Source organism: Ovis canadensis, chromosome 8 (genome assembly GCF_042477335.2).
Source record: "Ovis canadensis isolate MfBH-ARS-UI-01 breed Bighorn chromosome 8, ARS-UI_OviCan_v2, whole genome shotgun sequence".
Lineage (NCBI taxonomy): Eukaryota > Metazoa > Chordata > Mammalia > Artiodactyla > Bovidae > Ovis > Ovis canadensis.
The window spans coordinates 31,380,742-31,395,061 of NC_091252.1; the positions used below are offsets into that span (position 1 = coordinate 31,380,742).

The window sequence follows — 14,320 nt, forward strand, 5'->3', positions numbered from 1 at the left end:
GCCTTACATGCCTTATTACATTCTTTGCACAATTCCTAGTGGTCAGCCTTGGCATTCAGTTACAAGGCAGATAGTCATTCTCAGAAATCTGCAACAGCTTGTCAGTGGAAACAACTCAGTCTTTTGAGCATGCACCTAATATTTACTTAATATCGATTCTGTTTAAGAAGCTAAATTGATGTTTGATGTTAGATGATGGTATGTATGTAAATTTCTGAGACTGATTTGTTTTAGAAAGATGAATAAGATCTAGTGAGAACTGACAATGAGCTGGTATATTTCAGAAGGTAAAGTCAAGTCAAGATCTGAAATGGTCTGTTGTGTATAGGCAACCCAGGATTCTCTCTCCATTTTCAAGGTTACAGTTTGTAGTGTGTTCCCAGGGACTAAAACTGTGCCTTCGATGAAAACCTGATGAACATACGCAACCTCAGATCCAGCCAGTATGGGGAGCTCTGTGAATCATAACTGGCTCAGATGAGCTGACTTCGTGCCAGCTTGAGGAGAGAATTCCAAATTCCACAGACACTCCCCTCACGGGACTATGAAGCCATCTTTTAAGAAGCTCCAAGGACAAAAGTCACTTCCATAATTATAGTCCTGGCAACTTGAGCTTTAGATCTATTTTTGCTTCATCTTGCTCTGGCATTCCCATAACCTTAAAAAAATTTCCTGCTCACACTAGAGAATTATGTTCGCTTATTTCTGACTGAAAACTTCTTGAAATTTCTGGTACTTTTTTTTTTTTTTTAATGCAGAGTGAAGAACATTCTGACCTGTAGAACTGTCTTGGTGGTCTATGACTGCAGTTATGTTCACCCACCAGGCCGCACCATAGTCTTATAGCCTTGCTAGGAGCGCTGTAGTGTATTGCCCTCAGTAACATGTTTGGTGCCTAGCTCCATAAATACTCTGCATTTCTTTGCCCCCAAGTCTGCACCCTCAGGAGAGGGACTGTAGAATCATATAAAGTGTCATCTATCTCAGAGGACCTCACAGTATCTCAGAGTAACTTCTTCGGTCGAGACGTTTGTGTGTATTTGCTCATGGTGTGCTGGTGATCTTAGTGCCAAGTGCGTGCACTTGGGAGCTGAGTAAATTGCATGAGTTTCCCAAGGCAGTTTCCCAGGGCAGCCAGAACAAAGTGCCACCAACTGGGTGGCTTAAAACAACAGATATATGTTCTCCCACAGTCCTGGAGAGTGGAAGTCTTAAGTCAAGATCTTGGCAGGACGGATCCAGGGACGCATCCTTCCTTGCCTCTTCCCAGCTTTTGGTGATGGGCCACAGTCCTTGACTCTCCTTTGTCTGCACGTACATCTCTCCAGTCTCTGGCTCTCTCGTCCCATGATGTTCTCCTAGTGTGTGTCTCTTCTTAAGACGGCACTGTCATTGGGTTTAGGGCCCACCCTAAACTAGGACCATCTCATCCTGGCTTAATTACATCTGAAAAGACTGTTCCCAAGCAAGGTCACATTCAGAAGGTCTGGGTGGCATGAATTTTGAGGGGGATTAGCCAACCCAGTCCATAGACTATTTAAAATCCTTGCTCTGTTTCTTTTTTGAACTTAAGCTTTCTCATCTGTAAAATGAGATGATGATATCTACCTCTTCAGGTTGTTGTGAAGATTCAGTGAAATGATACAGCATATGAAAAGCCCCAGTTGTAAACAGAAGGTGCTCAACCAACATAAAAAGCCTTCCTTCTCTTCCTTAGTGGCCAATGTCTGTGAAGAGCCACTTTATACATTTTAAAATTTATTTATTTTTAACTGAAGGATAATTGTTTTACCACTTTATACATGTTTAAAGGTCTCTTTCTTTTGGATCAGAGCTGTTTGGGTTGAAAATTGAAATTGCTGGTTCCCAACATGTGGCTTCACACGATGCAGGAGAGACACCGTCCCACAGCTTTACTTAGGATGGTCCCAAGGACACTTAGCTGCTGGTCATAGTTGTAACCATCGCTGCTGTCTTGGTCCTCCTGATGTCCCAGGTCATCCTCTGTCCCCTGGAGGCTCAGCCTTTGCTGTCCTTGGTGCTCTTTCAGGACAGTCGTTCAGTTAGTGGGAGCAGAACTGGCTTCCATTATTTATCTTCAAGCTGACTGTGGGTTGGTACCATGCCCTAAGAACTGCTGTGGTCTGGAAAGTTTCAGACCTTTTCAGACTTGAGAAGGTCATTGTCAGAAAAGACATAATGGTAAGGCATTGAGCTTACCTTCAGTCTATGATTCTGTTAAAAGTCATTTTAGCATGTCTTTTGAACCCAGCTCTTGTTCTCTTCCGATGTTTCATTAGGAAGGGTAGTGAGGACTGATACTGAGGTAGACTGTAGGCTAATTGGAAGCAACGAGGCTCAGAATCTCAGATACAATGATAATTTTGGTAGCCGAACTATTTTATTTTCTTTTTCAATTTTATGTTCTGTGTTTTATCCAGATATGGTATCAGTAAATGACAGATAGCATAAGAGACTGAAAATTAAGAAAAATTTAAAAATTCCCAGTTAAAAAGTATGAAATCATTGTCTTATGTGTTTGGAATTCTGAAGAAAGTTTGCACACTCCAATAGTAAGAAGAGGCTCTTCAGCTGTCTCTCAGCCATTGATTATTCGTCATTTTCCAGATGGGCTGAGTTGGTTGGCTCCAGGCATTGCTGGGATGACTTTATAAGACTCTGCTATGTTCTGTAGCCAAACCATGTGAGAGGAATGAGATCAAGGGCAAAGTGTGCAACAGGAGATGCTCTGGAGTTCTGTCATTAAAATGATAAATGAGTATCTAGAAATAACACATATATTGTCTTATATATTTCCTATATTTATGATTCTGCTCTTTTTTTTTTGCAGAAAGAGCACTTCAAATGATTCACGGAACCAGAATTTAATATGGAAAATGGCATTTAATGGCTCATGCAATAGCATTTGCACATGGAAGTCCAAAAACCTGAAGGGAACATTTCAGTTCAGAGTAGTAGCTGTAAATAATCTGGGGTTTGGTGAATATAGTGGAATCAGTGAGGATATTATATTAGTTGGAGGTATGTTAACCATGTCTGTCTAACTTATGTCATACTTATGTCTAACCATGTCATACTAACTTATTACACAAGGATTCAGAGATAAAGATAAATGTATTCTCAGCATTAGCAGTAATTGAGTGACAACATAACTTCACCAAACTACCATAGAAACTGTTGAACTATTCATTTTATGTGATGAGAGCTTCCTGAAACATCAATATCAACATGTCCTTTTTCTCCTCAGTAACCGTCAGCTGATCTTTAATGCCTACCGCATTAAATCCATGCTCCTAGATGGAGTTCCAAGGTTGTTCGCAGTCTGGTTTTTATCCAGCCTTATTTTTCTGTTCCTGGTTCTCTCATCTGCTACACAACACACTTGAAACTCAACTTTGTCTCTTCCCCAATATCTACATCTTCCACTGGGTAGCCTATTTTTGTTTATAATACATCATCTTTCTGATCACATAGGCTAGAAATCTCAGTACCATGTTTGATTTTTTCCCTCTATTCAGTCACCAAGTTCTGTTGACTTTATCATCTTGATTTCTATCTACTAAGTTCCCTTCTTCCTGTTTCTACTTTGGCTTTCCTAACTTAAGCTACCACTTCTTGCCCATGCTCTTGGCTTAACCCCACTGCTGACAGCTAATCCAGCTGAAGCATAAGCTGGATCACTGCACCACTCTCTGAAAATCTTGAAGTGGCTCTCCATTCACTGCTTTGAGAATCAAGTACAAACTTTTCTGTGGCATTTAAGGCCTTCCATGACTTGCCCTCCAGTTGTGGTTCCTCTTTCCCAATATTTATCCTTACGGCTATAGCCATACCAAACTGGTAAACAAACAAACTAACTTCCATGACGCCATGTTCCCTCAGCCTCAGATGCAGGCTTGCACCACCTACCACTTGCCCCTAACTGGGATTTTCTTTCTCTCACTTTGTCAACTGAAATTCTTCTCATCCATCAGTACCCATTGTGATGCTTAACTGACACTCCTTAGAGACACACAGCACACTACTCTATGCAAAACTGAAGTCATTCTTATTTGCATTAGTTACCTGGAGAAGAGCTCCACAAACCTTTTCTGAAAGAACCAAATAGTAAATATTTTAGGCTTTTCAGGCTACATTCGGTCTCTGTAGCATCTTCTTTTTTTTCTGATAATATTTTTAAAATGTAAAAATTATTCTTGGTTCACGAGTAGTACAAAATCAGGTTACTGTGGCCAGATGTGGCCCACATGCCATAGTCTGCCAAGCTCTGGTCCCCAGGTCTCTTCTCAGTGAAACAGAGCAGGTACGAGCAGGTACCATGTTTTCACCAGGTGGCGCTAGTGCCAAAGAACCCGCCTGCCAGTGCAGGAGATGTAAGAGATGAGGTTTGATCCCTGGCTCGGGAAGATCCCTTGGAGGAGGGCACGTCACCCCACTCCAGTATTCTTGCCTCAGGAATCCCATGGACAGAGGAGCCTGGCAGTCTGCAGTACATAGGGTCCCACAAAGTCAGACATGAGACAAAAGTGACTTAGCAAGCACACACACAGATCACGTTTTCATGTTTATATTCCTCAGTTCAATACTCATGGAATTAAATGTATATGAAGACGTTACAGAGGAAATAATGCTCCCAACATTATGATAAATGAAAGTTGAGACTTCTTTGTCCCAAATTCATTAAAAAGATTATTCATGTTTTATCAACCATTTTAAAGTAGAAGATAGGGTGGGTATATCCCAATGATATATTGGAAATCAGATCACTGGAAATGAAAAAAGAGAAAAAAAACCCTTGACTTTGATTATTCACAGTGTAAATATACTCTCTCCATGGATGATTTCAAGCTACTGACGGTTTAACTATTGGCTTGCAAAAATTCAGTAGGGGCTAACTTTGGCATATTCAGGCATAATACCGAGACAATCAAGTTTTACTCTTTGAATTATGTTCTTTTTCTCATTTGTTTTATTAGATGGTTTTTGGATACCAGAAACAAGCTTTATACTTACTATTATAATTGGAATATTTCTGGTTATTTCAATCCCATTAATCTTTGGTGAGTATAATAGATTTAAAAATACATCAATAGGTAATAAACTGCTTACTTGATCATATTAATTGATTTATCTGAGTTTAATTTATATCTGATTAATTTTCTACATGAAATAGATTCATGAAATTCACAATGTCATCTTTGGCTATGCTTCAATAACCACTAAACCCTGTGAATTGTTTTTTTTTTTAATCTGGGGTAACCATTTTATGAAAAATATATCCATATTTATACTTTGCAGTATTCTTTAGGTAAAACCACTTGCTAAGGCACCAGCTTCTAGCTACAAAAACCTTTAAAAAAAGGCTTCTAGCTTTTTTTAAAACAGTATTACAGATTGGCTATATGACAAGTGTTTGTAACTTATAGTTTGAAAAAAGTGAAAGAAAAATAACTTTGGGTATTAAAAAAATGTAGGATTAAAGGGAGACCAGTGAAACCCTTGTTCAGGATAGTCTGGGTCTCCAGGCAGACAGCCTAGTTTAAAATGAACAGGGCCTCTTGCAGAAGATCCATTTCTGGCTTGTAGCATTCACTCTCACTTTTGGATGTCTGGTCTATTTGTTTCAAATCTCTGCTCATTTGTAAATAACCAGGAAAGTAGAGCAGTTTGGCTACATTGATAGAAAGCTAGCTGTTTCTCATCACTAATTTTATACTAATGTGTTAGTCTTAAAAGTCTTTCTTTAAACATTTAATAATGAGAAAATACAGGGACAGCCCCCAAAAGGTGATTAAACATTAGACCTATCAGGTTATCATCCATCAGGGCTTCCCTGGGAGCTCAGTTGGTAAAGAATCAGCCTGCAATGCAGGAGACCCCGATTTGATTCCTGGGTTGGGAAGATCTGCTGGAGAAGGGATAGGCCACCCACTCCAGTATTCTTGGGCTTCCCTTGTGGCTCAGCTGGTAGAGAATCCGCCTGCAATGCAGGAGACCTGGATTTGATCCCTGGGTTGGGAAGATCCCCTGTAGAAGGAAAATGCTATCCAGTATTCTGGCCTGGAGTATTCCATGGACTATATAGTCCACGGGGTCATAAAGAATTGGACATGACCAAGAGACTTTCACTCTCAGGTTATCATAGTGGATCATACATCCTGCTTTATCCCCATCATTCCATTATAGTCATTACTATTACTTTCTTTCAGTCTTCTAAAATGTCCTGATTTGGATTATAAGATACACAGTCACTCTGTCATTAACATATGAGCCTCTGACATGCCGAAGCATTACAAAAAAGACATGATATTTACCAGAAACCAACATTCAAGCATACAGTCAGGAAACTGAGGCTTCTTTTTTTCTAATAAATAGGGGAAATTTTAAGGAAAAGTTACAAACATAAAGTTGAACTCTCTGGATAAAGAAAGGCAATATTTCACTCCATGTCCTAAATCTGTATTCTTTCCGCAAACTGATTAGAGGCATAGCTATTAGCATGTTGAAACTTGAATTGAGGTTTCTTTTCAAACATTCCACACCAGACAATATATGGAATATATGATTTCTTCAGCTAACTTGGAAAGCTAAAAATTTCAACTGACCCTGCCAGGATTTTAACCTGTGGTTCCAGGGAGTCTAAGTACTGCACAGCTGATGTTTGTGCCACTAAGCCAGCCCCTCCAGAGTTACGCATATGACTGTAGTATATTTGGCAGTTGGCATATAGGCTTGACTATTTGCTTTCCTACTGGGAAGGAGTGTTACGTGAAGGCTCCTTCATCTGACCTTTGCCTGCCTACTTGTACATCACCATTGTCTAAACTCTTGACTCTAGTGGATGAACATGAGATAATTTCAGACAACCTCTTGTGCTTTCAAGACCCTTCATGGATATCTGACTTTCTCAGGACTTAAAAGTCTTTGTTCTACGTGGAACTCATGCGTTTTTGAGTAGAGCTAAGCTGATTTGGTTCTTTTGCTTTTAGTAGTAGTGCATGTGGTTTTACTGGTAGGATTGTGTGAGTGCATGAGGAAAGATTGAGTTATTCAAATAATGAAAACACCAATTGTCTAAAAATTTGAATTGTGCTGATGGCTCTCATCAGTCATACTTATAAATACAAAATTGAAACAAAGATTTAAAAATAAGCATCGACAGCCTACTCTTTGGTGAGTGGTTATATCTACTGTGCAACTTGAGCCTTACACTGGGAGCGAAGGGAAATAAACTGTAATGGAGCTCTGTGACGACCTAGGGGAGTGTGATGGGGAGTGGGAGGAGAGTTCAAGAGGGAGGGGATATATGTGTATTTATGGCTGGTTCATGTTGTTGAATGACAGAAACCAACACGACATTATAAAGCAAGTATCCTCCAATTAAAAATAAATTTAAAAATATAATTGCTGACCTCAGGAGCTTGTCGTTTAATGGGGGAGGTAAGACATATTGCTTTCCCTTGTGGCTTAGCTGGCAAAGAATCCACCTGCAATGTGGGAGACCTGGGTTCGATCCCTGGTTGGGAAGATCCCCTGGAGAAGGGAAAGGCTACCCACTCCAGTATTCTGGCCTAGAGAATTCTGTGGACTGTATAGTCCATGGGGTCATAAAGAGTTGTACACGACTGAGTGACTTTCACTTTCAAGACATATCCTGTGCAAAAAGTAAAATAATGAGAGATGTGTTAAACAGCAATAAAAGGAAGTAGTAAATGGAGTGTAGAAGAGAGTGTCACAGCTATGCTGACTGATAGCCACAGTTGGTCTTAGAAGTTCAGAGATGAGATATCAACAGAGGTGGCAGAGGTCTTGGATAGCATCCCTGAGGATACGGAGTCTTGAGCTGGGTCTTTAAAAATGAAGGACGGGTGGTAAGAGCATTTCAGGTTTAGAAAAATTGCATTAGCATAGGTACTTAAGATCTTTTCCTGTGTGGGCCCGCAGATGGAATTTCGCTTGCATAAAACTCTCACCTGTTGGGTGCAGAAGCTACTGCGGAATAAAGTTCAAATTTTAATCATCATCTCGCAAAGCATCCTTACTGTTTTCAACTTTTGTGTCAATATTCTAGTATAGATGGGCAATGTTAATGACATAAATGTATTTTAATCTTTGAAAAATATAACATGTTTTATGGTTATAAAAATAATATTTGCCCATTGTATGAAAAAACAATACAAATCACCCATGATTCCACAACTAAGGAGGACCACTGCTAACACTTGGTAGATTTCATTCTAATAATCTTTCTATATATGTGAGTATGTGTATTATGAAAAAGAAAGAATATATACTCTGTACTCTGCATTTTAAAAGAAAGCATGCTATTATATGGAAAGCCGCCTTTAGGTCTGCTGAGGAGAATAACCTGGATGTATCTGGATTCAAAAATGAATTTGTTCACTAACAACTATAATGCAAATTTGTTTTGGTTTATTTTGATTCTGGGCTATGAGTGATTTTGTGAAATAAATTCTGATAGTAAGATACTTCCACGTGTTTATAACAGCAATCGGAAATATATTAAGATTTACACTGAGAAGTGAGATAAAATGTGATGTGGTATAAATTATACATTTTCATATGACTTTTTACCTGGATTTAGTTAGTTTTTCTATTATGGACCTATTTTTTTAAATCAAATTTGGTTATTCTATCAATAGTGTTGTTCAGTATAAACTTTAAAAATGTATTGTTAGCAGCCTTTTCTAAAGAAAAAGAAAGCAATATTTTATTTGGTAAATTATGCTTTGTTTTTTCTTGATAGTCTGGCATAGATTAAAGAATCAAAGCACTCCCAAGGAAGGGCTGACGGTTCTCATAAACGAAGACAAAGAATTAGCTGAACTTCGAAGTCTGGCCACTGGAGTAGGGCTGGCAAACGCCTGCTATGCGATACAGTATGTAACCCGGGCTGGCATTACGGGACACCGAGATGAAAAGCGTGTGTGTGCCAAGTCGTTTCAGTCGTGTTGGACTCTGTGATCCTATGGTGGGCAACTCTAAAAAGAGTGTCCATGAGTGCCACGTTGTCCAGGACTGTCCTGGTTTATGCTCAGTTTTCTGGCATATTAAAAAATAACACCCCCTTTCATTCTCAAATGTGACCTGGGATGGATGGCAAATTATGTTGTTATCCTATCCTAAGAAACATGAACAAAAATCAAATGTTTTCTAGTGTTTTAGCACATAATTTAAAAATAAGTAAAACAAAGAGATAAATACTACGTGGAAGGAAGTAGATGGCAATATGGTTGATTCGCCAAGAAGAGAAGGATTCTCTTGTGTGTGCTATAAGTCAATTTTTTTCTGTTTTCAGAAATTGTATGGGGATTGTCTATAAAACTTCTCTAAAATATATGAGGTTTTAACTTCCATTGTCATCATAATTTAAGACAATATTTAAATGTCTCATTTAAAAGACAGACACTATATTATGCTCCATGCAAAAAGGATTATACATAGTCATACGCCTAGTTTCTAGAAATTTATTTAAAGACATAAGAACACAGGACTTGGAATAGACACAGAGGTGACCTAAATATGCTTTTCAGAGATGTCTTTTCCCTGAGAAGATATGCAGCGTATCTGATTTTCAAGATTCTCTTTTAAAAGCTCAAAGCATTTTTAATGCTGATGAACTTTCTCCTCCTCATAATATTCCAAGTGAGAAACTTGACTTTCTAAAAGTTAATGTGATGGACAAGAAATGATGTTGCGGTCATAGTAAATTTTGTATTACATGAGAGATTAGGTGTATGAAGTAAAGTAAAACTTTGAGCGCAGAAGCTCAGCTGTTTATTACTAATTTGCAATAGCTTTTTATACAAATAGGTGACCTGAAGAAAATACGAACTGATAATTTTAACAAAACAAACTACAGTGAAAAATTTTGAGGCAATGCACTCACAGGCACGTTATCAAAAGGAAGCTGCCTAGAAGTGAAGTAACCTACTCTGGGTTTCAGAAGACAGAAGGAATATTCTAGAAGGTGGAATAGGACTGGAATAGGAATGCAGACACAACACCGTGTCACATTGAAGGCACTACAGTGTTTCCAAGCCATGAGATTTTTCTTCCCTTTCTCCTCCTTTTTTATTCTCAAACACTAACACCCACATCCACTTATAAACCATATGCATTTTGGGAGACTGAAAATAACGTTATTTTCCAGTACTCTTCCGACCCAAGAGGAGATTGAAAGTCTTCCTGCCTTCCCTCGGGAAAAGCTGACTCTGCGTCTCTTGCTGGGAAGCGGGGCCTTTGGAGAAGTGTATGAAGGGACAGCGATAGACATCTTAGGAGCTGGAAGTGGAGAAACCGAAGTAGCTGTGAAGGTAATGCGGCTCTTTTAACTCCCCGGCTTGTTATGTCTGCGTTATTGACAGGGACTTATTTAAATATAACAACGAGAAAAAGGGAGTGATCTTGACTGAAAAGATGACTAGGAGAAGGCAGAAGCCTGTCCATGGCTACGGAAATCACAGTACTTTTTCCATTTCCTGCATGAGTTCTGTTATTAACAGTTACCTCTGAGGTTACTAATTCGCCAAGACCAGCAGAGAGTTTTTCCCTTCAAATATACTCTAAGACAACTGCGGTGCTTGGTGCTAGAGCAGAAAGTAAATATTTTAGACTTGCTAGCCAGATGGTGTCAGTTCTAGCTATGCAGCTCTGTCACTGCAGTGTGAGAACAGCCACAGCCAATATGGGAATGAATGAGTGTGGTTGTGTCCCAATAAAACTTTATTTATAAAAATGGAAATTTTCATTTCACATAATTTTCATGTGTTACGCAGTCCTCTTATTTTTTTTATAACTTTTTTCAACCATTTCAAAATGTAACAAGTTAATTATACCTCAATAAAACTGGAAAAATAAAAATGTAACACCTATTTTCAGATTATAACTGTACAAAAATAGATGATAGGCTAGAATTGGTCCACAGGTTGTAGTTTGCTGACCCTTGTACTACAAAATTATTCATCATAGTGTATTCAAAAGGAAGTTAAAAGGAAGCACTGAATATACTCTTGTATTTTTGTAAAACTTTCTTGTGATCAACAGGTGATGTATCTTTTATGTAACTGAGTAATATACTGATTATTGTTTGTTAACAATTTATTGCTTTGAGAAATTGTCAGAGAAGTTGCAAAATTCTCTCCATTTCCAGTTGATAGCATTTTAACATACTTTAATCTCAAGTGGTTTAAACAAGTGTTTCTTTTTCTTACATAACAAGATGGCTTCTGGCTTTGGTATAGTACTGTGTCAAGCCAGAGCTTGTATATCTGAAATTCTCTTGACTTTGAACGTGTGTGGTGCCTCACGGTTCCAAGATGGCTGTCAAAGAATCAAGCATCACATCTTCATTCAGGATATGGAAAGGGGGAAGGATAGTGTTAGATGTATATGTTCAGGAAAGTAAAAAATTTCCACACACCTCCTCAACAATTTACCCCTTACATTTCATTGATCAGGACTGAGTCATATGACCACCCTTGCTTGCAAGAAAGGCTGGGGAATTGGAGAACATAGTTGAGGATAAAGGTGGCTATTACAAAACAAAGCTTGTATACATTAACCTAGTTAGCTCGCAGAAATGTCTGCTATACTGATTCTTGGCTTGTTTTATGTTGTGTAGACTTTGAAGAAAGGCTCCACAGACCGGGAGAAGATTGAATTCCTGAAGGAGGCACATCTGATGAGGTATTAGGCAGTTCTGAAATAATTTTCCCTTGGTATGGGTAGGAAGATTTTACATATGGTTAGCGGATTTTTAACTTTCAAAATCAGCTGACATCACAGATTATGTTCAAAATAAGCATGGCTGAAATTTAAAAGGAAGTATGTCTGGAGTGACAAGTATTCTGTAGAATAGGTTTTTATGATAGATTCTCTGAGTCTGGGCACAGGCAGTCCTTGGACAATAGGTCTTTTCTTTTACCTCCAATAAGAGGCATGTTTTGCAAGGGATTTCTGAGGCTGATAAGCTTTAAATATGCTTATGTTCTTCTAAATGTATAATCATAAATCAAGTAGACCAAGTAAGGGAGAGTTCTCTTAAGCACAGTGACATCAATGAAACTATCGTTGGTCTTGATAAACTTGTCAAGTTCGAGTTAGTTGATAGTAATGAAAATGACTCAGGTACATTTTAATAGCCCTGAGGCAGTGGTCAACAAGGTCCCAGGTTGTGGGTTCTGACCATTAGACTGGGGCTTATTTGCTTTGACCTCTTGAGAAAGCAGTTGTAGCCAAAACTGTGTGTCTGAATTGTTTCTCTAAAAGGGAGAGAATTATTTCATATTTGTCATGACCAAAAATGTAGTGTTTTTTAAAATGTCTTCTGAAGAAAGGTATTAGTTAAAGTTACTTCTTTTTCCCCCAAACATAAAATACTTGATATAAATGCCACTTCTGAAACTACCCCTATTCTATCCACATGCCTTGGCCACTAGGGGCTGCAATATTACCTCGGTAAGGCAGGCATGAAAAGGAGGCTTTCATTTATTAGAGGGAGGAAAAAGATTAGGGGTTGAAAGGAAACCAGAGATAAAGATTTGCTGTTTCACAAAGGCCTTCACAAGACTTCTGTCGCTGACATGTCAACCTGCCTGTCTGTTTCCACCTTTTAGCAAGTTTAATCATCCCAACATTCTGAAGCAGCTTGGAGTTTGTCTGCTGAACGAACCCCAGTACATTATCCTGGAACTGATGGAAGGAGGAGACCTTCTTACCTATTTGCGTAAAGCCCGGATGACGCCGGTAGGAAATGGGCTCCACGCTATTGGTTTGGTAACTCAGATGACCTTTAAGTTCCTTCTTAATCTTCTTTTAAATTCAATAGACTGCAGTTTTGCCTGATGGTAGAAATTTAGAAGACTTCCATCAGAAAAATTCTTGTATTTCCTTCATGTTGGATTACTCAAACTAGAACCCTGGGCTAATGTCTGGCCTTTTCTGGCTGATTGAGCCTGTTTTTAGTATCTAATGGAAAAATAGGTTCCCCACCACCACCACGCTGCCAGAATCGTGTTCTCTCAAGAACAGAGAGTGTGTGGAGTTTCTCTGTACTTAATTTACCTGCCTTTTTGTCACAAATTGAAGTTTCCAGCCCTCATGTCTTTACCAAGTGCTAGGTTATATGCCCTCCCAGCTGACATTTTCCATATGGATTTTCACAGGCATCTCAAAAACAGATCTCTTGATGTCATGCATCCTCCTTCATGCCCCCCATCCAGTTCCTTACTTTCTCTTTTCCTACCATCATGCTAGTAGGTCCTATTTGCTCTGGGGTTCCTCTTACAACATGCAGCCCCAGTCCATCCTCTGCATCTCCCCCAGGCCGCGAGCCGCACCCTGCACAGGTCATCACTGGAAATCCTGTGGCCTGCAGGTTGAATCAGGCTCGGCGGGGAGGGCAGTGTCTCAGCTCCTATGGAATTTGCTTTAGGTCTCAGATGAGAAACACCTGAGACAAAACAAGTAACTAAAATTTAAATCTATAGTTTTAAAAATTCTGTTTTTTATTTCTATCAAATACATGTGCGTGCATGCATGCTAAGTTGCTTCAGTTGTGTCTGACTCTTGACACCCTATGGACTGTAGCCTGCCAGGCTCCTCTTTCCATGGGATTCTCCAGGCAAGAATACTGGAGTGGGTAGCCATTACCTTCTCCAGGGGATCTTTCCAACCCAGGGATTGAACCCAGATCTCCTGCATTGCAGGCAGATTCTTTACCGTCTGAGCCACTAGGGAAACCCATCAAAGTACAAATTTTATGCCTTAAAAACTAAACTATATGACAAGGTTTATGATAAAAAATAGGTGTCTGCTCATTCCTTCTGGTGTTTACCTCTAGGTACCTAGGTGCTCTGTGTATATGGTACACAGTGAGTTTTCAGCCTTAGGGGAATCTATTGACTGTCTACCATGAGAGGCAAAGATTTAACCTCTTAGTCATGTACCAGCCCAGCCCCATCAGCTCTACACACAGAAAAACTTCTTTTTCCCCGTTCTTTGACAGTCACCCCAATTTGCAGATAAATCACCTTTGCAGGTCTACATTGCTATGCCTATTTAATTATTATTTGCTAGATACTCAAATACTATGGCTGTGATTTTTCTCTTGAGTAGTGTAATAAATGCCTCTTTCCCCCCATTTGTTTAGCTTTCTGTATACCTAAACTTTCTGGCAGAATTATAATCCTTTCTCAACATGGTTAAATGTATCAGATAATCCAGCTTCTCACAGTTTTTACCCTAGACACTTCCCTCATGGAGTTGATATGGGCAC

The 14,320-nt window shown here is 39.1% G+C and overlaps 1 protein-coding gene across 2 annotated transcripts in view; it reads left to right on the plus strand.

The window, feature by feature from the left end:
- Positions 1–14,320, plus strand: part of ROS1 (ROS proto-oncogene 1, receptor tyrosine kinase) — a 126,501-nt gene that overhangs the window by 89,382 nt on the left and 22,799 nt on the right. For both annotated transcript variants that reach the window (XM_069599148.1, XM_069599149.1), the window contains exons 34-39: positions 2,852–3,042; positions 4,998–5,081; positions 8,789–8,921; positions 10,196–10,358; positions 11,666–11,730; positions 12,660–12,789. In XM_069599148.1, the coding sequence (XP_069455249.1) occupies positions 2,852–3,042; positions 4,998–5,081; positions 8,789–8,921; positions 10,196–10,358; positions 11,666–11,730; positions 12,660–12,789 (766 nt within the window). The remainder of the gene's footprint in view (positions 1–2,851; positions 3,043–4,997; positions 5,082–8,788; positions 8,922–10,195; positions 10,359–11,665; positions 11,731–12,659; positions 12,790–14,320) is intronic.